General features: G+C 46.0%; 1 protein-coding gene across 6 annotated transcripts; it reads left to right on the plus strand.

Annotated features, from left to right (window-relative positions):
* On the plus strand, positions 1-24,652 carry MFSD10 (major facilitator superfamily domain containing 10). 6 transcript variants are annotated; one of them, XM_083833037.1, is made up of 14 exons: positions 1-19; positions 1,004-1,105; positions 3,250-3,439; positions 5,189-5,285; positions 7,622-7,725; positions 8,683-8,841; positions 10,668-10,856; positions 15,114-15,222; positions 16,223-16,334; positions 17,632-17,740; positions 19,462-19,552; positions 21,243-21,290; positions 22,389-22,478; positions 23,778-24,652. In XM_083833037.1, exons 3-14 carry the CDS (start codon positions 3,269-3,271, stop codon positions 23,882-23,884), a joined length of 1,386 nt encoding a protein of 461 aa, XP_083689163.1. In that variant the 5' UTR covers positions 1-19; positions 1,004-1,105; positions 3,250-3,268; the 3' UTR covers positions 23,885-24,652. The 6 variants fall into 6 exon arrangements, with proteins under 6 accessions (XP_083689163.1, XP_083689160.1, XP_083689159.1 ...); XM_083833036.1 differs by lacking the exon at positions 1-19 and adding an exon at positions 590-730; XM_083833034.1 differs by lacking the exons at positions 1-19; positions 1,004-1,105; positions 23,778-24,652 and adding exons at positions 112-730; positions 23,066-23,760.
* The last annotated feature ends 368 nt before the right edge of the window (positions 24,653-25,020 follow it).

Below are 25,020 nucleotides of genomic sequence, written 5' to 3' on the forward strand. Positions count from 1 at the left end.
AGTCGGCCTCTTCTCACAGGTAACTAGTGATAGGACAAGAGGGAATGGCCTCAAATTGCGCCAGGGGAGGTTCAGGTTGGAAATGAGGAGACATTTCTTCTCTGAAGGAGCGGCCAGGCATTGGAACAGGTTGCCCAGGGAGGTGGTGGTGTCACCATCCCTGGGGGTGTTCAAGGAAAGGTTGGACCTGGTGCTTAGGGACATGGTTTAATGGGTGATACTGGTGGCAGGGGGATGGTTGGACAAGATGATTTTGGAGGTCTATTCCAACCTTAATGGTTCTATGATTCTCACTAAACAAAATATCTCTTTGATACGAGAAAGAACTGCTACAGTGTGTAGTACAAGACGCCCCTAAGTGCAAAACCCATAATTTACTAGAGCTGGGGCAGTCTTTTATTATTCTGGGTCTCTCAAAGAGCCTCTTGAAGCGCTGCTCCTCAGCACCACCGCGGCCAGGCGCCCTCCTCGCCGTTGGCAGGCAGCCCCCCTCGCCTCCCCTCAGCGCTGCGAGGGAGATGGCGGCGGCCCCTCGGGCTCCCCTCAGCGGGGCGGCGGGAGGCGGGCGGCCGGAGGCGGGCTCCCTCCTCGGCGGCGCCCGCTGCGGGGCCTCGGGAGCGGCTCCAACCCCTGCCGGAAGAGGAAGGCCGCCGGGGCGAGCCCGGCAGGAGCCGCAGCCCCGCAGCATCCCCAGGGGACGGCTCCGGGAGGGCTCCCCCCCTGAGGAGCGGTAGGTGGCCCGGCGCCGGGCCGGCCCTGCCGGCGGCACGGGAGGGAAGGGCGGAGGGAGGAGGGCAGGGGGGCGGGCAGAGCCCGGCACGGCTTCGCCTCAGCGGGGTGCGGGTCCCAGGGGCTCCGCCGAGGAGGAGGAGGGGAGGGACGGCGGGTCCTCGCCCTCCGCCGCCGCGGCCCTGCCCGGCCGCCCCTTTCTCTCTCGCAGGCCCCTCTTTCCTCTCTGATCTGAGATTTGATTTAATATTTTTTTTCCTGGTTGAAAATCCAGCTCTTAACCCGATTCAAGACTTTGTTAAGGAGACAGAGACGCCTTCCCACGGCTTAAGCAGGTGAAGCCAGACCTAGGCGATTTCAGAAGGAGGAAGCGGCGGTAAGAAAACACCAGAAGGATGGAGCTCGCCCTGCTGCCAGAGCCCACATCCCTGCTCGTGGGGCAGGGCAGGGCCGCTCAGCGCTTCCCGAGAGGCGCAGCGATGCCGGGTGTCATCACAGGGCCAGGGCAGGAGCCAGCGGGACACGGGCCTGGAATCACTGAGAGGCAGAGCCGAGGGGGTCAGGGACACTTCGTGTCCAAAGGAACAACTTCCCCAAGCCCCAAAACTTCCCCCCGCTTAAACCGCGTCCCACGGAACTCAGATGTCGTGGTGGAGGTGAAGCGTTTTGTTTTTGCTGACAGGGTGCCAGGGTCTATAAAATGTTTCGTGGTTTCCTGCCTAACAAAAAAATATAGAGAGGTTTGAACAACAAGACCAATGGAGCACAAAGGCAGAAACATGTAGTGCTTTGGGATGTTGCATAAGGGAAACTGCAACCACATTGCCAAAACTGGAGCTAGCTGAAAGGTCAGTGCTAGCATCAAGAGGTTCAAGCCACACGCTAGCTGAAACGGCAGCAGGAGTGAGGTATAAAGGATGTTGCCCTGCGTAAGTAATCCTGGAATAAAGTTTACCTTGGTACAAAACCCAAATTGTGAGAGAAACAGGATAGAAACTTCCATAATGAACCCATCCCTAAACGTGTGGCTAGGTAGACCCAGGGCCAGGGACTTCTTGTCTAAACAAATGGCTGCTCTGGGCTCCAGATACTCTTATATCCTTTGGGGTAAACAAAAAATGCTAAATATTTGTAGTGGTGAGGACACACCATTTTAAATAAAAGGCTCCTCAACATAACCAAACCCTTCTGTTCTCTGGCAGATTTAAAAGCATAATGCCAACAGCTTAATAAATGGATTGCAGGTGGCCCCCTTCCATGGTTACCTCATCGTGTTTGAACTTTCATGCTGCTTCAGCACTAGTAAACTTAATCCACAAGTAGAGAAATGTCATGAAAATATTTATAGCTTGGCATAACAAAGCAATTTATAGCTTAGCATAACAAAGTGTTATGATCTTCAGTTAGTCTGGCATGATTTTACATGCACAGTGCCTTGTATATGTAATATGGTATGTCGTACCTAGAACAGAATTTATATTAAAAAAAAATCTAGTCCTGTTTTCAGTCCTGATTTATTGAAGTCAATGAATATTTTGGTATTGAATGACTTTCAGTTGGATGAAATTCTGTTTCCCTTTTTACTCTTTTAGTGTAACAAATGTTCAGGGATTTTTGCAGTGGAAAGGATTTCATTGTTTTATGGCTGAGATAAAATGTTTTACAAACCTGAAGTTTGCAGATTCATGGTTTGTGTTTTGCTCCTTGTTTTTAATATCTGTTGAAATGGAAGTTTTGCAGAGTGTTGACTGACTTCTTCGTTTGTTAAATACTGAGTGTGATGTGGCCTGCATCCTTGTTAAGGTCTTTAAGACAGTTTTGGAATATTATCAAAGAAAGCATCCCTTTTAGTAGTTCTGATATTTCAGACAAACTAAAATGCTGCCTCAGTCATTTGATTCCTCAACTCATAAACCCTATTGGTGGCTGTCAGCCAGAAATTGAAAAAAAAAAAAAAAATCAAGTTTCAGAATTTTGTTCTGGAGTTGTTGTTGCCCTCCAGGATTTATCTTGAGGGCAGCATTCCTGCAATAGTTAAGTAGTTTACCTTTTTTTTTAAAAAAAAAAAAAAAAGCGATATTGCTGTAGTTGTTTGCAGGATACATTGAAGGTACTCACATTCAAGTAGTTACTTGAATGTGGATAATCAAAACGAGCACTCTTTCTTATCTGTTTTACTGTAATACTGGATTGAACATTTTGGGGAAGTTTACTTGCATGTTAACAAACTTTGAAGGCCTCTTAGTTCTTTGCTTTATTTGGGATGCCCCTGTAATAGAGTTTGTAATCTTATTGCCCTCATTGTCTGTTTTTTATGAGAGCAAACTTGGTGTTGAGCTAAGAACCAAGAAGAGATAGTTGAGGCCCTCTTCCCTTTGAAAATGAGGTAACTTAATAAAGCCACAGCTTACATTTATTGCTCTGAGTTCTGCAGTGAGAAGTGAGAAGAATCAGCAAGATACCCTTATGAAAGGCCTGCAAAATTCTTCCTGTTAACTGGCTATAAATGTCATTTTTTAGAATCAAAGCACTTGTGAACATGGCTCTGAGAGAGGGAGAAACCAGCAGCAGCTCCGTCGATGACAAGCCAGAGCAGAACAGCAATCGTGTTATTGCAATCGTCTTCCTGGCACTGTTCATCGACTTGTTGGGATTCGCTCTCATCTTGCCGCTGTTTCCTTCCATCCTTGATTATTACAGCCGGACTGAGGTACGTCACAGAGGAGGTCAGCCTGCTGGAAATGCTAGGTACGAGGTGTTTAGGGGAGGGTGGAAGAAAACTCCCTTGTCTCGGGGCAACTCAAATAGTTGTAGGCAGAATAACATCTAGCCCATTTAAACTGTTTGAAAAGTGATTTTTTTTGTGAACTTGTATAAGGTTCCTCCCTCTTGCTATTTCATTAAAGGGAGGGATTTGTTCTGGGGGAAAATTCAGTTATTTCCTAGGGGCTGTTCCTTGTACTTACCTTCTGCTGGCCCTGTCTCTTCCTTTTTATTTGATCATGTGTTGCAGTTGCTTTCATCTCTAAAAGATGCTTTCGTGTATGATGTGTGTGTTGCTTTGTGAAGCTGAGGTTTAGTTCTGAAAACTGGGATACAGAAGATCTGGCTGAAGAAAAATATGTGTTTGTATCTAGCTGAGAACTTAAGATTCCCCCAGTCTTGATAAACAAAGAACTAGACACTGATGCCTAAATGCATTTTGTGCTCTAAATGGAAATTGTGTGCAAAATCTATCCCTTGTCATCTGGCTGCTGAGGGCAGTGGTACCAGCAAAAAATCCCTAAGGGTTTTTTATAGTTCGTTCACCAGAGATAGCTAAGGGCTGGATTTGTTGGACAGGCTGCAGGGGGAGCTGACAAGGATCTCAAGAAGTTCAGCAAGGAGAGGTGCAAAGTCCCGTACCTGGGGAGGAACAACCCCAGGCACCAGGACGTGCTGGGGGCCACTGGGCACAAACTGGAGCACAGGAGGTTCCCTCTGCCCCTCAGGAAGCCCTTCTGTGCTGTGCAGGTGATGGAGCCCTGGCACAAGCTTTGCAGAGAGGTTGTGGGGCCTCCCTCCTGGGAAATCCTGTTTGCTCCCACCCCCAGCATCACGTTCACCAGCTTTCAACTTCCATCCTTAGCGGGGAGGTGGCTGCTGCTCTGGGAACTCGGGGCAGAAGGTCGTGGTGGTTCCCAGCTGTGCAGCTGCTCACAGTTGCCATTCTCAGGTGTTACCAGACAAGATGAAGAAGTTGTCGGGGAGAATTATTTTTTCAGCCCACACCTCTGTATCAGAACCCAGGCCGCCTCCAGCTGCAGCTGTAGGCTTTGTCTTTTCTCCTACTCTGTCTCTAACCCTAACCACGGACTCTGACCTCCAGAATCTTTTACTTCCAAAGTATTTCCTATCACCAGGATCTTCTTCACCCTTTTTTTAGGGCCCCCTTCTTTTCAAGTCCCCCTCCTCTTCTCTGGAACCATTCTTTTTTCTCACCACCTCTTTTTTTCTGGAGCTACAGGCCCCTGGCTCTCCCAGTCTAAATTATCTATACACAGAGGGATAGAGCGTCTCTCAGGTTGCTTTATTAAGTGAAGGATGCGGGACGTGCCACTGTTGTTTACTCTTGGTTTTAGCAAGTAGCAGGCCTGATAGTTTTAAAAAGATCTAATCCAGACATCCACCCACCCAAACACATACACCCAATTACCTGTTGCTTGTTAGCATTCCCAATTTAAGCTATTTTTAGCCTAACTGGTCAACCAGGAAATGGTGGGGGGCTTGGAACTAGATGATCTTTAAGGTTCCTTCCAACCCAAAGCATTCTGTGATTCTATGAAATTTTTGATGGGGGAATAAGGAGAGAAGGAATCATCTTACATCACGTCTAGTTCGTGAAGCTCTGGTGCTGTCTTTGAAAATAAAGCAGAGCAACTTTCTTCCTGCTTCTGTTTCCCATCTCTCTGTTTTGCAGGATGGATTGTATTTGTCGTTGCAACGTGGCGTGGACTGGTTTGCGGTGATGGTTGGGATGCCTCCCGAGCGGAAATACAACAGTGTCTTGTTTGGAGGTACGGAATTTAAACAGCTGAAATAAAATCTGCGTTGCTTTCAAGTTATTTGCAATGTTGTGAGAATGATGAGGAAATTGACAAAAAATAAAAAACATACAAAGAGCATAAGAGGTTTTGTAGTCTCCGTTCTCAGAGGTTTTCAGCCTCTGACCGGATGAAACCCTGACCGTTTTCTGGTCTGACCTCAGAGCTGACCCTGTGAGCAGGAGGTTGGAGTAGGCGACTTCCAGAGGTCCATTTTAACCTGAATTATCCTAATTTGTTCTTCAGAAGTGCAGGCCTGCTGCTCCTTATTGTCAGACTGCCAGCTGAGGGTCAGGAGCCTGCTGTGCTCTACCCTGCCCGGTCACAGAAATTCTTCTCCCCTCACAATTGATCTGTACGTGACTGGAGACCAGTCAGTAGGGAACACTGGAATTAGGAGCTCGTGAGTTCAATTCCCACCTCCCCCTGGGCAGCTAGAGTGCAGCACTGCTTCTAAATCTCATTAGTCCTATTAAACGCGGTAGAGCTGCTGACTTGTAGGGTCAAGAAGCATTTGCTGTCACTAGAACACTCTGGTGTGGGTGAGCTCCAGTAGGAGCAGTGCAGGAAATCCAGTGCTCGTTTTCAGTCGGATTACTGGCTTTGAATGGTAGGAAACAGTTTTCCTTAATCCCTCAGAAATCGCTTTCTGTCTCCTCTGGGACCTGGCTCCTGGCTCCTCACAGTCTCAGAATTTGTTCAAACAAGGGGCAGGGAGCTCCCAGTCGTGTCCAATTCATTGCCTTTCCTTTTTCTTGCTGTGTCCCGTACCCCTGGGAGCGCTGTATCCCTTGGTCTGGCTCAGCTGCTTTCAAGGGGAAGGAGAAATCTCCCTGTTCCTTCCAGAGGGGCCCACCTGACCCTTTTGCTTTTCAAAGAAAATATAATATGTAACTGGGAACTCGCAAATAAACTGGCTCGGGAAGGAAGCTGGGGTCCCTTGCTGCTTTCTCTCTTGGAGAAAAGTGTTTAGGAGCAGTACAGAGCAATGATGGGATGGATGTTCACTAATTACCTGACATCCACAGGCAGTGAGGGTGTAGACGAGGTGGCTGCATTGACCTGGTATCTGCCACGTTTGACTCCATCTCTTCTGCTGGCTCTGATGACAGCTCCTCTTAGTGATCCACCTGATTTCCTAAACCAGCAGAACACTTTTTCCTAGATTAGCTTTCTGCCAGGTTGAGTGGAGTTCACTCACCGGAGAGCTGACCAAGGCTGCAGGAGCCTGGGAGGATGGACAAACCATCTTATTTGTAGGCAACTGCTGCCTCAGCCCATCTTTTCTGGTTGCACTTTAAATGGTTACAGTGGAAAGGTTCATTACACTTGGGATGTTAAGCAGAGGCCAGTGCAGGATATTTTCTGCTGTCCTTCATCTTCGCTTAGACTGCCGCCTGTGCAGGGCAGAAACCTGCCCTGTTCATGCTGAGGCCCTGAGGACACCAATGTTTAACTGGACCGGCTTTTGTGGGCTTTTGAGCTATCACAAGGAACTTTTCTCCCCAAGGTGTTTGGTATCAATATTCTGCCTCCCTTAAAGTCGATGGGAGCAGTGCTTCTGGTCTCTGTCTCCTCAGCCTTTTTTAGCTTTAATGCTTTAATAACTGAATGATCTGAGATGTATAACCCAGTTTTTCCTTTAGAGGAAAAAATATGGCAGCAAGACATTTTTCTGCCTGCTTGTTGAGGGTGTAGTGCAAATTAATGAGCGTGTGAAGCCAGAGATGGCAAGAGAAAAGAGGAATTAAACATCACAGAAGCTGGAGGCAGATTTCAAAAGACTCTTGGAGTCTGTTGGAATCACTCCTACCTCTTAGTGCGCCTTGCTAACAGCAGTGCTCGTGTCCTTCTTTCCATGATAAGAAGGAAAGAAAAGCTAATTATATTTGACAGAATCAGGTTCAAACAATCAAAAAATTCTTAAAAGAACTGTGACTATTCCCTCTGCTTTAGGAACAGAAAACATTTGCAGATTCTCCAACGTTTCCCAAACTGACTACATACCATTGTAACCAGTGAGTTTCAAACAGCTTCTCACCAGTGAAGTCACCAGCGACCCATCCAGCTTATCGCTTTTGCTCTGGCCTGTCTGTGCCGTTGCCTCCTCAGTCAAATAACCATGGAAGATCGGTATTTTGAGGGTGGTTTGGTTTCAGAGACAAGCTGTTGTTTATAGCTGTTGTTTTACATTTCATTGTGTGTTTTTAACAGACCTAACAGACTGGTAGGTCTGGAACAGGTTGGCTTTGTATCTAAGATTAAAGTAGCAAGTGCAATGATATCTATGTGTGTTTTTTTTTTTTTAGGTCTGATTGGCTCAATGTTTTCCATCCTGCAGTTTTTCTCCTCTCCCCTCACTGGTGCTGTGTCAGACTGCTGGGGCAGAAGGCCCGTCATCTTGCTGACAGTGGTATGTCTCATGCTGGCTTCAGTCATGTCACCTCACTGCACAGTTGTAGGCACTACGGTCTTGTGGTTGGCACAAAGGGTAGGGAAATTGAGTGTTCCAGGCGTGATGGTTGTGGGCTTCTTCTTGCCAAGTCACTTGGCTACACTTCTGAAATTGAGTGCTTAAGCTGAGGTTCCATAATTGTACGCAGAAGGCACCAAAATACCTATCTGGGATTTTCCAAAGTCCCTCACCCCTGTGAAGGAGAGTCCGACTTCAGATGCACAGTTCACAAATGACAGATTTACTCCCTGTAAATTTTAATTCCCCAAGTGTCTAATGAGTGCTGATCGCTTCATGACCTATTTCACAGAGCCTGGCGTTGGTTAGACATTGCTATGTGGCAGTGAAAAAAGGACGGATTTCTTATGAAAATGAACATTCCCCAAGAAGTTTTCTCTGTTGCTAGTCAGAGTATGGGGTTCTAATTACAGAAGCAGTCAAAGTATGGTGGAACTTGGCAGTGAATGATGTACAAAGCCTGCTATTCTGTTGGGCTGTGGAAAGTGAACTAAATATATGTGTGCTTATGATTGATTATGAAATTAAAGGGCTAGAAGTGTGAATTCTTCTTATTTTGAACTCAAAATTCTGTTGGAAACAAATGGAGCAGGATGTACAAAAGCGGTTTTGTGCCCAGGGCTGATTTAGCTCCCTTTGAGCTTTTCTTACACTTTTTATTTTATTAAGAGTCTCACTACTTCATTTATATGAAGTTCTTATGGATTTGGTTCTACTTTTTTTTATATCACTGTCCAGGACACAGCACAGTATCAGCATGTTCAGGCATTTCTGTTGTATAGTTTTTGGAGCAGCTGTTGAAGAATGGAAAAAGAAACTCAAATGTTTAGCAGCGAAATGAGCAGAATAAGAAAAACTTTCCCACCCCTTATAAAGAACCCTTTCTTTCTTCTGCAGATGGGTTTGATGGCATCTTACACGCTATGGGCTGCCTCTAGGTCCTTTGGCATTTTTCTCCTCTCCAGGATCATAGGTGGAATAAGCAAAGGGAACGTCAGCCTCTCCACAGCTGTAATTGCTGACTTGCACTCTCCAAAAGCACGGAGCAAGGGCATGGTAAGTGATACCTGTGGGGTAGATGTTTGGGTTTACTGGCTAACTTTTAATTGATTTCAGGTGCTCCGAATATTTTCCTCAGCAGCGTGTTCATTGATCAAGTGAAAACAGGACCTTCTATACTGCCTTGCTTTTGAAAATGTGCCAGACGGCTTTGCTGGCGAGCTCTCACACTTTCCTTGTCAGTGGCTTTCACCTCCAAGTGAAATGCAGATGTCCTAGAGGTTGAAAAGCTACCTGCCTAACTGGTAAAACCATTCCTCCTGCTGCTAACTTTAATCCTGATGATAATAGCTGAGAAACTGAAAGATCTTTTATCTCAGAATGGCCCAGTTTTGGTAACTGGAGCTCGCTTATAGGACAACTGTTTTTTCTCACCTTTCCAAGCTGTGGCAGCGCAGCAGCAGTGCCCAGCATGCCCCTGCCCTTCCTTGGATGATGCAGTGCCTTCAGGATCTGAGCTCAGCAGGTGATGGATGTGGCTTTGGCTGACTGAGCAGCGAGTGGGCTGAACAGCTGCCCTTTCCTCTTCCAAAAGGCAGCGGACCAGATGGAAACACCCTGCAGGCTGAGCTTTGCCTGTGGATTGCCAGTTAGATCTTTTATCTTAAAAAAGCCTCGGGGGCCCAAACTTCTATTAACAGAGTTATAAACCACCGTGCGGGGCAGCTGCGTCTTGGGAGGGGATTTCACAGTGATAGCTAATGAATTTTCCAAACAATTTATTACAATCCTGGTGAGACAAGATACATTTCTGGAGGAGGATAGCCATACAGCAGTAGGAAATAAAATGGGTCATAGCTTATTTTTAGGGCTTGAGAGCAAGTAGCTTGGGCTCACATCCATATGGCTTAACTCCCTCTTCTTTTCCAAAGCAGTGTGGGCATGTTTATTCTGCTTTCTGGGAAGGGTCCTGACTGATGCCGTTCCCAAAGTGTGCTGGGGCATTGTCTGAGAGAATGCTGCTTGGGCAGGCTGAAACAGGGCTGAAGATGGGGGGCGGTCGGGACACCTGAGTGTGCCCTGGCCTCCTTTAGTTTAGTGCTACAGGTAAAGGCAAATAGACTGAAAAGCAGGAGGATTGGTTTCTGGGATGGCACAGTTTTGGGTCCTGCATGTGTGAGTATATGTCTTTGAATGTTTCTTAAAGAAAATGAGCCAAATCCTGCACTGTTGTATTGTTAACCAACCAAACTGAGACAAATGATTCAAATCCATGTTCTCTCTGTTAAACTCCCATCTCCTATGTGCAGGTTCTACCTCTTTTCCTGTGTGCTGGTTTCACAGCGAGTTAATAAATCCTCTTTAGTACCTGTACCGCATTCAGGTTGTTCTGGGAAGCCTCTCAGCCTCTATCAGAAATATATTGCTCTATCAGAAATATATTCCTTAATACTGAAATTACCAAAGCAATTTAGAAGCTATAGACATCACTATGAATTCCTACCATGGTGCTGTCCTGTCTTCCCCAAACAGTTTTACACTACAGAAGTTTATTCTATGGCTGAAGGATCTGCTGGCTGAACAATCCCTGAGGTGAAACTTGTTATTCCCTTTCCCAACTTCCTTTCACTCATCATTGTGTAAGGAATAGTATCCCTTCACCACGTTGCAGTTTGTCACTGCTGCTTTGCTGGATAGGCAGAAAATGAAATGGGATATTTGGAAATAACAGGTTTTTCACACTCAGTGCTCTTTGGTTACGTTGTGTATGTGTCTGCATTTCTTTAAGGCAAATGCCAGGAATCCAAACTGCTTTAGAACTGAGCTACCTGAACAGACTGGTGACTAAAACTACATGTCGATGTGCATTTGTATCGTTGCAGGCAATGATTGGTGTTGCCTTCTCCCTTGGTTTTACCCTGGGTCCCATGATTGGAGCTTACCTAGCCATGGAGCCAGAGAAAGGAGAAGTCTTCTATCGTCGTTCCGCATTGTTAGCACTCACGTTTGCTGTGGCTGATTTAATTTTCATCTTCTTCCTGCTTCCGGAGACACTTCCCAAAGAAAAACGGGTAAATGAGCTCTCAATCTGAAGGTCTGTCTTCCTTGCAAAAACAGGATTTGAGAACTGTTGAAATACTGGAAGTATTGAAGGGGCTGAGCCAATATCTCAAGAATTTAGCTCATTCCTGGGACCAGGATTTCATACTATTCAGGCTGATATCAAGGTGGTTGTATGATGGCCCCACCTCCTAGCCCAGCGTAACGTGAGAACTGTTTATAGCTAGCGTGATGATGAATTGCTGCCTTTGGTGTGTTAAGTGTGAATTTCCCCAAAACTATTGGAAACCTGGGAGGGAGCTATGATCATTTTGACTCCCCAGAGAGGAATTTTAGCTAATCATAAAAGCACATCCATCAGAGGCTGTGGATTTTCTTCCAGTTGCCCAGTACGTTAGATTTTTTTTAACTGTTATTTTATCTGTGCTTGATTATTGTGAACACTAAAGTAGCCATGACTCTTAGGTCTGTGAAAGACAGCACAGCTCAGAGAGAAAATGTCTAAAATCCTCTTAGGATTTGTGGGGCAGCACATGTATTAGCATCATGATTTAATACCGTGTGATCAGACACTGTCCAAGATATTTCTATCTGATAAAAAGTCTCTTGGAAGACTGGTGGTGTGGGAGAGCCTGAATTCAGTCCTACGTGTCTGGATGAAACACTTGATTTCGGGTTGTCAGCTGGACTGGATCTTCCTTGTCGTCCTTTGCCTCTAAGCAGCACTCAGACGTTGAATCATGCTCAGTCTCTGGACAGCCAAACCTAGCTGATACAGAGAAATGCTGTTCAGGAAACTTGTCTGCGACGCTCCTGGCCGGGCAAAGCTTCAGACCTTCCTTGAGTGTTTCCCAGCAGGGTGTGTCAGATGTGAAATTGGTTGCTTATGTGTGTTCCCAAACACTGCAGCTTTATTTTTTTATTTTTTTACAGCTCTTGCATGTGTCATCTGTTCCTCTTTCCTATTTGGCTGCTTCTAAGCATTCCAGATAAAATCCTGTCCCTGGTTAGAGCTGCACTCTGGGGTGACGGCAACGTGTTTATGTAAGGAAGTGCTGCAGGGTGAATCTGTATTCTGAAAACAATTCCACCTTCACTGTGGAGGGATAAATGGTTTTGGGGCCTTCCTGTACGATCCCTGACCAATACCCTCCCCCTTTCATTATCCTCTTGGGAGTTCTGCCAATAAGCTAGATAAGCTAATCTGTGCTCCTCAACGTGACTGAACTGTGATAAGAAAATGAGCGCTCTCTCCCTGCTCTGGGGGACTCTGCCTCCCTGCAGCAGTAGGTGTTGCATGAGGCAGGTTTATAGGTGCCTCTCGAGGTCATGTTAAGTAGACAAGTTGTTTAATTCCTGAGGAGATGGTGATTTTTCTGGCATTGGAGCTTATGATTGGGATCAGCATCAGTGCTTTCGTGCTGTTTCCTTCCAGCTTGCCTTTGGGTAGCGGACCCATGCAGTTCGTGTGGTCTAGGGTATTTTTAATTGCTCTTGTTAGGCTGCTTTGCTTGGTTTTTGGGTAATCGCTCCCACTTGGAGTGGAAGAGGAGCAGTTTCCCTGGCCTCCAGACAACTGGGTAAGGGCAGGTGTGCTGGCTGCCTCTCTGGCTCCTGGCTGGGCTGAGCTGGAGCAGGGGCTGCTGCAGTATCGCGGTGGAAAATGTTGGAAGGACGTAACTGTGAGAAGGGGAAATGGTAACGATAACTGGTAGGAAGGTGTGTCAGCGGGATCGGACATCTGGTTCTTTGAAATATGCTGTGTTCTCATGATATTCGTGTTTCTTTATCAGTCTTCCTTTTCACTGGAGAGCCGTAGAATATTCCAAGTTGGAAGGGACCCACAGGGATCATTGAGTCCAAGAGACTCGAGAGAAGTGCAAGTATTTCATTCATTTATGTTGGAATTGACTTGTAGAAAAGGGAAGGTGAAGGAGGCCAGGGGGAGCAAGGATGAGTTTTCATCCAAAGATAACAGAGTTTTTGCTACCCTTTTTGCCCTTTTTTCAACTCTTCCCTAAGTTTTTCAGGTGAATAGTGGCGGGAGCGTTTTTATCTTTTACCTGCCAGAGACGCTGGTCTTATGTGAGTTGCCAAAACAGCTCCTGCTGTGACCTGCTTGGTAGAAGGGAGGAATAGAAGCACGTCTAGTAGAGTCTAGCCCCCTTAAGATTTTTTGAGTCAATTTTTAGCTGAGCTTGCTATGATCAAGGCTGGCTTGCTGAAGGGAGGGTCTTACAACTTTGTTCTCTGGTGTCTGGTTTGAGTGCTGGTGCTGGAGCTTGGAAGGCCCAGGCTGCATTCCTGGTTTGGACAGACTCCGTGACTTCAAGGCTTGTTACTTAATCTCTCTGCATTAGACGAAAACAGGAAACAGACACTGTGAGAAATGTCTGATGTTCGAGGTGCTCTGGGTGATTATGAAGTGAAATCGAGCGATTTTTCAATAATAAGTCATAAGCACGAAGATTAAACACGACATTGTAGATTTTGAACCTGAAGAGGATCTAAACTCCACATAGCTGGTGACATTCCCTGAAATGGGCAGTGTGTGCTTTGCTATTTGGGGCTGGCGAAATGCTTTTATCAGTTCTACTATGTTTTTTTCATCAATCAGTGGGTGAAGTCATTTCTAGATCATTGCTTCTAGGGCAAAGGTAGGAGAAGTTTAAAAGAAAAGAAATTAATATATATTTCTATATAAATAAAATCAGCCTTTTAGTACAAAAGCAGCTTGGCACCCTGTCTGACATGAATAATAACTCAAAACAGGTACAAACTGCAGATTTTTGTATTACTCGCAGACATTCGTGAAGAGAGTTGCTTGTTACCAGTGTCTGTGTGCTGCACTACAAACACCATCATGCCAACAAACACAGGAACTGAGGATTGCTATGAGCCAGCTTCAGGAAATCCTCTAACAGACCTCATAAAAGCACGAGGAAACTTCTTCTTGGGAGTGTCTTTTTACCCTCTGTAATACATGCAGTGGAAGGGGAAACAAATAGCCCAGTTTGTTTTATGTGGATCAGCAGCCTCGTGGCTTTATGTAAAACAGCCTGCTATATTGATCTGACTGATGGTGGGAGACCAACGGACTCCAGAGCTGGGCTGTTGGATGCTCAGAAGACTGTCAAAACAAGCCAGGTTGTGTTAATACCATTCTAAAGGTGGATTTGTTTACAGCTTTTTTTAAACCCAGTCCATATGTATCCTCGAGGCACGCGCTGAAGTTAAGTTCCGCTGGTAATTTACCCTTTAATCTCAGCATCGAAGGAGGCAGCAGCTTCCTCCCTCCCCAGCTGGGATGAGGAGGAAGCGCATCAGATGAAGCCTGTGCAGTGCTTTGAGGGCATTAAATGCTAAATGCGATTATTTAGGATTCTTGAGTCCCTCTTATATCTTCCTGTGACTGTCTTGCAAAGTAACAGCCTTAATTCTCCTACTTTGAAAGGAAACGTTTCCTTAAGAATTTACACAGTGTATATATATATATATATTTGCTTTTCATGTTTTAGAATAATAATAATAGTAAACAACTTTAAAAAATTTAATTCCCTGCAGATGTATGAAAAAACATCTCCTAAGCTCCTGGTGATGAAGAGCAGGGATGGTGTCACTAGATGTATAATTAGGTTGAGAAGTGTGGAGTAGGAGGACCAGAAGTGCTACAAAATAAATTTTCCCCTTAAAAAAGCCACACAATGTGGGTGTGTAGAATCTCTCTAGAAATCTCTCTAAGGAATCTCTCTAGAAATGGTATTTTCCGTTGCTTCCCCAGGAGGTGTCACTGGCTGGCTAAAAGAACCACCGGTACCACACCAGGCTGTCACCTGATGTGCTGCTGCACCTACTGCTCTCAGACCTGTAGCACACACAAATCCCCAGCTTTCCACGAGGCTGCAGGCAGGTGTGCCATTCCCTACCCGGTAAATGTTCATTGGACAGGAGGGGTGATGCAAAAAGGGAGCCAAACCGAGCCACCTTCAGTCTGTGCAGAATGAGCTGCTTCTGCTTTTTAAGCAACCCAGGAACGAATCTGTTTTCAGTGAAAACTGCTTTCAGTGCTTTACCTTCTAGTTACAGTCTTGGAGCCAGTTCAGGAAGTCTGGGATGTTACTGGGGGTTGCTCAGACCCCAATACCAGTGGTCTTGTTTCATCTCAGGTAATGCTTGTAGGTATTGAAGCACTTCTGACTGTTGCTGTCATTTTATTGCAGTAGTAATTACATGTTTTTTTTTTAAAATAAACCTCTTTCTGTCATTAGGTCTCCTCTGTGACATCTGGATTTCAGGCAGCCGTTGACTTGCTCAGTCCTTTGGCTTTATTTCAGTTCTCTGCAGTCACCCGAGGAAAGGAATCCCCTTCAGAGAAGAGTTAAGTGTTAACTTGCTTTCTGTATTACATTATGTCTTTTGTATGTGGGGATGGTTTCTAAGTGCAGATTTTAGTCACGCCCTTTTGGAAGCAGTACTTTTTAAAAAGTGCTCTTTTAAAATCCACCCTATTAATTTATAAACTTATGCTGACCCTCATATTCCCCAAAAAAACAGGTTTTAGACATTAGTGTTTTGAGGATTTCTGACTTGCTACTCGCTTATTCTTCAGGCACTGGCTGCAGCTTGGGTAGGCTGCAGGAAGTGAAGTGATTTAAAGAGACAGCTCAAGGCATAAGTAAGGGACGTGTTAATATACAGGTCCAAGCTGCAAAACAAGAAATTTTAGACTGGAATTTTATTTCTTGTTTCAGGATTTGGAGATGTAGGGTTTGAGCTGGACATTTCACTACATTAAATTATTTAAGCCATAGAAAATGAATCAACATTTGCCAGGTCCAACAACTAATCATCCTTGCTGTTGCATCAGGAAAGGGGTAATACTTGCCTCGTGAGAAAACATGTTAAACACTGCATTCACAGGAAAACAAGTAAGACTATCTATCAAAGACCGTAGATGGCTTAGAAGAAGGGATGCTGTATTTTAGCCAATATAGTCCTGAAAGCAACATTGCAAGGTATTAGACTGAATACAGGAACTGATTAAAAATAAAGAAATCAGAGGGTACAAATGTGAGGAATAGGGACTGGACTGGATGAGTGAGACCACAAAGACACAGGGAGAGATCAGTCTTTCGGGCTCTTTTCTCACCAGAGGGAAGGTAATGAGCAGAATCCATTTCATGGCATGTCTTGCCATGTCTCTATTTAAAATGAGCATCCGAGGAAAGACCTTTTCCCTGTATAGTTATTTGATGTCAACTATAACTACTGCTATTATATAACTGTTGCTGTTATATTTTAAAGCAATGCTTGAAAAAGACCACCATATTTCTCTCTTCCCCACCCCCCTTTTTTTTGTGGTGTTTTCTTTGTTTAGATCTTCAGAATCTGAAAATGCTGGGCGTGGTTTATTTCCTGTACCTCTTCCTGTTTTCTGGTTTGGAGTATACGCTGAGTTTTCTTACTCACCAGAGATTCCAGTTCAGCAGGTACAGCATGCTTAAAAGATACATGTCATGTATTTCATCTAGGCTATTTTCCAAAAGCTTGATTTAAGGTCTTTTATTTTCAAGAAAGAGGCTTGAAGACTATTACTAACATCAGTTGGTAAGAGTCAAAAAACAGCCACTGCATTCATTTGCACTTGGGCTTTGTGGGAAGAATTTAAGAAAAAATAGGCACGCCGCTTCTCACCCCAGGAAATACTCATTGAATGCACGCCTTCTAACACCTAAAGAAAATCATTGCACAAGATTAAACTAAAGCTTCTGAAATATCTGTAGCTGGGCTAGTTGTATTGATTGACTAGCATAAAATCTTTTCTCTTCTTCTCCAGAAGAGTTTTTCAGTATCAGGACAAATCTTGAGGCTCAAAAAAAAAGGCAAAGGATTGAGGGATAGCCATGTGATTGCATTGCATACGATGCACAGTCATTACATCTGAGAGTTTGATTTCCTCTAGTCAACCACTAGAGCAGAAAGAACAGAATCCACTAAAAGAAGCTCAGCTTGAAATATTTTTCCTGCCAGCTCATAGGAAGATTCCCAGCCAGGAACATGATCTTGCAGCTTGATTCCGTATGTGCGTCCTTTCCTTTCAGTGATTCTCAGGATTTTGTCTCATCTCTTCGTGTCTGTCTTTCATTACAGTTTGTGGCTTAATTAATGTGTGCGCAACAAGGAAAGGTCTTCTGGGGCATTAAGCCTGCTTCTGCACAGTCCTTTCAGGATAGCCATATAGTGAGATACTCGACTTTATGCCGACAGTATAGGCTGTGTGTCAAACACGCTTGTTACAGAGGTGAGAACTTCTAGCTGAGAACATCCACATAGTACAGTAGATAAGAGAGGTGAAAGGGACACTTGAAATATTTCAGGGTGGAAGGAGTGCAGGCTTCCCAGGGCAGTGCCTCATCACCACCGTGCCTGTGCCAATTCCTCGGAAACCAACAGCTCCTGCATGTAGGGCAGAGATTTGCCATGGCACGAGGTAACGTGTGGGCTCTTTGTGGGCCACCCTAGGAACAACTCAGCTACATCGCAGCAGTCTAGAGACCACTGCAGTATTTGCCAGCAGCCACCCTGTCTCTGAGTAATGGGTTCATCTTCTTTCTGTTTGCCTGTCGTGGAAATTAATGTCCACGTATTAAGAACTTGCACTGCTCACGTGAGCATCTAAAGGCATTTTCTCTCTTGCTCAGGAAAGGGTCTACACTGGACCTGCGCATCCCAGGGTGGAACACTCTGTGCATGACTTTGTAACCTGTGTTTTTGCCTCCCTTATAGCATGCAGCAGGGCAAGATGTTTTTCTTTATTGGAATAACAATGGCTGTCATCCAGGGAGGTTATGCTCGCCGAATCAAGCCAGGAAATGAAATCAGAGCTGTAAAAAGGGTAAAAAAAAATATATAAAAATCTTTGTTTTCTTTCCCCCCCTATATCTGATGTATTCAGTCTAAAGAGCAATAAGCGGTGGTTGGAGGCTATAGCTGTACTCGTCGGATCAAAAGAAAATTCTGTCTCATTTCAGTGGTGGGCAGGGGTAAACAGAATTCTTCCTCTAGTCTACAACTTGTGGTCTTCCATATTACAACAGCATTTACCAACATACAGGCAGCAGTTTCTCTGACAGAAGTGTGCATTTCTTTGCTTTGTTTGCCTCTTTCATCGTAGAGATGATGGTACTGCACTGAGATGACAGGGAATGGCTCACGCAGCTTATATGGCTGTGGGACAAGTAGATGTGTCTTGTCACTTACATTTGTGTGTGGAACTAAAGACAGCAGGTTTCCAGCATTTCTGAACTTCTCTTGCTGCTTGGTAACATGTCTGCTTGGACAGCTAAAGCCTCCATCAATTTATTATGCATTATTTTGAGGCCAGTGTGATTTCAACAGTGGCAAATCGCACTGCAGCCTGGTGAACTGACCCGGCTTTTCTTGAAAGTTATTTCTGCTAGGGAAATCAACTCCACCCCGCTCCCTGGCAGGCAAAAGCTAACGATGTGTTTGTTGTGTCACAGGGGAAGCATTTCCCTAAGAAAACTCACACTGCTGCACTAGTGCTGCTCTATCCTCTGCATCATCTTCCTCTGTGTTCGCTGTCACTGCACTGCAGTTTATGCAAACTGTGGTTCACCCTGTGAATCTCTATATTCTTTCCTCTTTCCTGCACAGAGAAGTGTAGTTACTGTGAAATACTCATTTAGTTTAACTGGCCAGTTGCTTCTCGTACACACCCACGTGCTCCCTGCCGAAACCTGCAGGCCCCTGGGCATGTTTTCTGCAGATGCGTGTGGCTCGAGTGGCTTTTGTGGGGAATTCTTCCTTTCGCTGTGGTGATTCTGGCGATTTGTTTATGGATCTGGATTGTATGGCAAATGTGGCTTCTCTTAGCACAGTGGTTACAGTGTGTCATTAATCACCGAGTTTTCAAAATGAGGCATTTTATGGGAGTGGAATTAAAACCGTGCAGCAGGTCTTAACTGATCGGTTTTCACAGAAAAAAAAAAATGTGTGTGAGGGAGAGATCACAGGGGAGCTGAAATCCAGGCCCTTTGAATAGAGGAATAACCTTTTCTTTTTTTTTTTCCTAGTGAATTCCCCCATTTTTTCTTCTTGGCTCCAAAAACATGGGCTCCAAAAGCTCAAGAGGGTTTGACACAACCCTTCGAATCAGGCAGTGCTGCTGTGAAAAATTAAAGGAGCTGTAGCACACAAGCTTTTTGATCTCTTGTGCTAGCTCACAAGATGAAGAAATGAAACTAAATTTCTAGACAGTTCCACACACAATGAGGCAGAAAAGAATGCAGATCATGTGAGAGAACTGCGTAAACAATGTTTTCCTCAACTGGGAGATGAGCTGTGGAACTATCACCTGTGTTATAGGTGACTCCAGTGCGTATGTGGTCTGCAGTCATGTGGCACGGAGAGAACAGAGAAGTGAATTGTGCTTATGTGTGGCCGTCCAGATGAATTTGCAATGTCTGCTTGGGAGGAAAGGTTGCCCTGGTTTAAGCGTAATTCCATCAGGGGAAAAGACCTGGTAGGACACCTGGAGTGAGGCTTTAACAAGTCTGGCTTAAATGTAACAGTGTGACTCATTCATTTTTGCAGGCTATTATGCTGCTGATTCCAGCTTTCCTGTTAATTGGATGGGCTGCAAATGTGACCCTGCTGAGTGTTGGACTGTTGCTGTACTCCTTTGGTGAGCTAGTCAAAACGCCTGAATTCTAAGCACACGTAATTTTTCTTTGCATATTTATTCATTAATTAAGAAGGCACACTTCTAATTTCAAGGTATTAGTAGCAGAAGTTGATGTTTCTGTTTATACAAACTGGAAGGAATAGTGTCTGTTGCTTCCTCGTGTTGTTTGTATCCAAGGAAGTTGCCATGGTGATATTTGGAAGCATCCCCAGTGCTCCTGTTGGCCCATCTCACTGCGGAGCTCGTGTTTTGTTTTTTTTCCCCCCATCACCAGACCTTAGAAGCAAAATATTCACTGAATAGCTCATCTCAGGAAAAGAAGAGAGCATTTCTTTGTATTTCAAAAGTGGCTGCGTTATTTCTTAGGCAACAGGCTGACGAGAGCTGCACCATGTTAAGGTGAGGGCTGGAGCAAGATTCAGGCTGAGCAAGAGCGAGGGCAAATCGGCTTTGTCCTGAACGTCGGGGCTCGGGGCTGTGCTGGCTGGACACTGCCCTGCTCTCTTGCATTGCAAGCTCCTCTTTCAGGGAGGGAGCTAAACTCCCCGTTGCTTTTGATGAGTGCAGATGGTTTTCAAAGATGCATAACTGCTTACATAAACGGTACTCTGACAACTTAAGCCATTATTCTGGGAAACAATTCTGAATGAACTTGGATTCATCAGTGACGGGGCAATACCAAAGTGTCTATCTGAGAAAAGATTTACTGCTATCGTTGAGAAGCTTCAAATAAGGCTAATTATGAAAGGAGCCTTCTCTTTTGCACGATGCAGACTGATTTAGGAGTAAACTCCCAACCACAAACTGCATCTGTTTAGTAGCTTGCTTGCCTAGGAACAGCCGTGTGTTGGACAGGTTTCAAACTCTAGCTCTTACCTACAGCTTGCCTTGCTTTTGAAAGCCACTTGTTGAGGAGGCGTGAGAGGTGGTATTCAGTTTGTTCGACTGTGCTTCTAAGTTAAAAGTTCCCAGTCCATGTACCTGGGTGGAAGACACTGGCTCTTCCCTAGCTAAGCCATCTAGAAATGCCTCAGGAGGGACCTCTTTTCCCACTCTCTCTCCCTCCCCAAGGAATTAGGGCGCCTGCAGTTAAGGCAACAAATCCATCGTTCCTGCTCTCCAATCGTCCTTCCCTTCCCAGAAAAGATTCTGCTTTGCATGCTGAAAGCACTTCCCTCTTGGCAGAAAAGGTCCCTGTTGCAGTAAGAGGGCAGTAATTGCTGAGCAGCTCTTGGCTTTTTTGTTTAAAAAATGTTGTAACCTCTTGCTGAACTTAACTGTCTTATTTCTCAAGCTGCCTCTTTCATCTCTGAGTAAAGCCTTGTGCATGGGGACAGCGGGGTTCTGTGTACGGCAGCTCATTGCCTGGTGGAAATGGGAGCGATTCCCTTCCCCTTCCTCTGGAAAGCTGCCCCTGAGCTGATCTGCCCCACCCACCCCTCTCCCTTGGGCTCCTGGAACGAGTGGCACTAATGGGAAACACCTGCTCAGAGCACATGGCTCTTCGTGCAGGTTGGCTTTGAGGGGGTGTTTTTGTTATTGGACTGGATTAAATGGTATGATTCAGTGCCCCGGAGCTCAGCATACTTCTCTGCAGTAGTAACAAGTTCAGGCCACGTGTTTTTCGCGATTGCTCTTCTAGCTGAACTCTCTGTTGGTCATTGACAGTCTCTTTTGTGTGTTTTTCCAGCTGCTGCCATTGTTATCCCATGTTTGTCTGCAGTGGTATCAGGCTATGGTGAGTGTCCTTGCTTGGAGGGGCAGCCCCTGGGCAAAGTGTCTTTGTATGCACTTGGCTCAAATGTGGGAGTGACCTCAAGTTTGGTGATGCATCAGGAGGAACAGCTGGGTCTTTGGGCTGCCTTAGGGCTGAATGCTGGACTAGGCACTGTGGCTGCGGCTTGTCCATAATGCCTCTTTCTTTTTACCAAAAGAAAGCTAGATAGGACCCTAGGTACGACCGCTGGGGCTGGGAAGACAATATCCCAACCCCGAGAACATCTAAAACATCCCACAATGAAGTACAGGAAAGTACTCTGGAACCTGGTTTGTTCCAATGCGCTGGGTCAACTTGAAGCAACCACCGTGCTGGTCATGATGAAGAGGATCAAGACTAGGAGGTAAAAAATGAGGCTCCTGGGCAAAGAGCACAAACACCACCGAGCAAGGAAGAGCCTGGGTCTCTGAAGGAGCCACCAGCCATCTGCCAGCAGTGAAGTCATTTCTTCCTGATTCCTTGGAAAAGAGCTGGATGTGGTGCTGGTTGCTACGGAACCCTGTAAGGCAGATGTAGCTGAGCTGCCATCTGTGGAAGCCAGCTCCTTCTTTAGCTTTGGTTCATTACCAAGGCCGCCAGCACTACAGTGCTTGCTGAGGGGAAAAAGTAGGGCTTTCCTTTTATGTGGCCTTTACTTAAACTTGCAACCATGCACCTATATTTTACATGCCTGTGCCACAGCAGAAAAAAAATTAACTACTTTAAAATCTAGGGAAGCAGATTTAGCTCTTCTATATATGGTAAAGTTTTAGCCTTTTTCTGCGTCTGTTTTGGTCTTTGTTAAGTGTTCTTTGGTGTGTGTGTGGGGGGTGAGCTATGTTGTCCATGCACGCGCATGCTTGACAAGTTCTGAAGAGTGTTTAATGATGCAGTCACATTTACCTTGTTGTGGGACAAAAAGTGCAGTGAGTGTGAAATGAGAGGAGGGGCAGATACATGGGCAGATACAGGGCGTAAAGAACCAGCTCAAAGAGCCCCAGCAGTGCCCTGCCCTTCAGGCTGTCCCTGCCCCAGGCAGAACAACGCTGCAGCCTGGTTAACGACTCTCTGCCTTCACAGGTTCTGCCGGCCAAAAAGGAAGAGTGATGGGGATCCTGAGGAGCCTGGGGGCTCTGGCCAGGGCCCTGGGCCCGATCCTGTCAGCCACAGGTGAGCAGGGCCCTTCCTCCTTTTGCCAAGGTCCCTGGGGGAGCCTACAGCCTGGGTGGGGGGGAGGAGATCAGGAAGGGAAACCCCAGTCCCCAGCTCCGAGCCCTACAGCTGCCTTTGCAGAAGGAGATGTCCCCGAGAGCTGCAGGGAAAGGGCCAGGGCAGGGCGAGGGCCCCGTTAGCATCAACAGGAGCCTCGTGGATGAACTGAAAGGTTCATACGAGCAGAGGTAACGCTAAGCCAAAGGTAGTGCCTGATTCTTTAGGCATCTCAGCAGCATCAAACTAACCCATCCCAGCACATGGCTGCACAGGCAGAGGAACACCCCGGCATGCAGCAGGAGCCAGCAGCTGACCAGCAGCTCTTACCCTTTCTGGGCTTAGTTTCAGCCTTTTTGGCAAGAAACCCAGCCTGCTGCATGGGGCTACCTCAGTGCCAGGGCTGGCTCTGGGAAAACCAGTCAGTGAGATCAATCAAGGGCTCCTTTGCTCTAACAGCTCACGAAGCTCCATCCCCATGTTGTACAAATTAGGCAGGGACGGTCAATAATCTGCAATACATGAAAAGAACTCTCCTGCGTTAAAAGCTCCTGCAACTCCTAAACCAGATTAAAGCAGGCACACAAGGCCAATGCTGCTGGTGTTCGGGGCAGTGACCAGTGGCCCTCAGGGGAAGCAGCCATGCAGCACACCAGAGCCTGAACTCTGAGCAAAGTTAACTCTGAGCACAGCCAGCACCGGTTCCTCACTGCACCCAAAGGCCAAACTGGCTCACGCTGGCACAAACGACTGCCCTGTGCCTCAGCAAGGGTACTGCGTGCAGGGAACGGCCAGGAAGGAAGAGACTAGCTTTGGACTTAACAGCAAAACCAAAATGGCAGAACAGCTCCACAGTGCAGCACTCGTACTGCCCTTCGTGCCTCCCAGCATTAGATTTACATGCGTTTCGTATGAGCAGCCATGGAGGAAGTGCTGGGGCAGAGTTAAGAGTTTCCAAGTGACTAAAGTGGGATAAGTGAATAGGAACTCCCCCAGTTTCTACACTGGCAGGAATGAACATATCCCACGTAAAATAACCACCTTTAACATGCTGTTCCCTTGGAAGAGAACTATTACCAGTGATACTATTAGCCACCTCCTGCTTGTAACATGTGCAAGGATATACAGTAAAAAGTCAGTGATTTTAGCTGTACTGCCACCTGTGTTCTCCCTTTGTTATTGAGAGCAGGAGCTATGAATGCCTGCTCACTTATATGCATGGACAACTGTGCTAAAGAACCAAATTTGTTTCCTTTTCAGTCTACTGGCTGGCAGGGGCAGAGGTTTGCTTCACTGTCTGTGGAGCTTTCTTCCTCATCCCCTTCATTTTACTTGGTTCTATAAAACAGCAGACAAAGGAGGAGTAGACAAAGGTAGCAAGTAACCACAGAACTGTCACCAGCTTCTAAGATCTCCCCAAGACCTGATTCTCGCTACCTGATTCCAGTAGCCAAAGCGGAAGATCCTCTGGAAGGCCAGATGCAAAGATGCAGCAACAGCAAATTTCAGATTTCTTGCAGCCTCCACAACGAATTCTGTCGGCCGTGGCCTCCCAGCTGGCTTGGCTAGTTCTGCAAACAGAAAAAAAGAAAAAAAACAAGAACATGCAGCTCAGTAAAGTATTCAGATCATGGGACAAAGCTGGGCCAGCTGAGAGTGGCAGTACAGCAGCACTGTGCTGCGCGGCATAGCCCGAAGTTAGAGTTCAGCACCCAGTGCTGTTAACTGCCCCCCTGCAGTGCATACAGCGCTGCCCTTTGTTCATCTGCTTTGGTCATGAGCATGAGCCAGAGCAACCCCACTGCCAAAGCCACCACAAAATGGAGTTCTGCCTGGTTTTCGCTACCAGACAACAAATTTACAAGAGCTGTCTAACGGGAAGTTTCTATACACCTCATGAGATCTGCACAAGTTCTCAGCGGACCTCATAAAAGCTGCATCAACTGCCTTAAAGCCCGACAATCAAACCCAAAACAAGCAGCACACTACAGGCTTCCTGAGCCTGACTGGTACTTTGGCACAGGTGGACTGTTTTTAATACACAACTGAGATGTTTTGTACTTCTAATACTGTACGGTATGTTTTTGATGACCAACCACTGTCCTTTTGCATTACAAATAAACCGTTACGTTGTACACACGTAGTCACTGCTTCATCCAAGCCTAACATCACTGCTGCTACTTGGCTGAGCAAGATTGGAGTCCGGAGTTCCACAGCAGGAACCAGAAGCCTCCCCAAGGAGCCGACCGCTGCCGACAGGGTGAGAACTCCCAGGCAGGGCTGCGGAGGCTTCTCGGCAGAGGGGGCAGGAGGGGCTGGCGGGGAAGGACCCTGCCACCTTCCCCCAGGCAGACCTTCAGCCTAAACCCAGTTGTTGCTGCTTTTTGGTGTCCCTCCTGCCTACTGCTCAGGTGGAATGGCTAGGAAGGAAGTCCTATAGAAGCCAACTGAAGTATTTTTCTGAGAATACACGAAATCAGTTATTAATCAACATACTAATCGT

The sequence above is a fragment of the Anser anser genome (genome assembly GCF_964211835.1).
Source record: "Anser anser genome assembly, chromosome: 4".
Taxonomy (NCBI): domain Eukaryota; kingdom Metazoa; phylum Chordata; class Aves; order Anseriformes; family Anatidae; genus Anser; species Anser anser.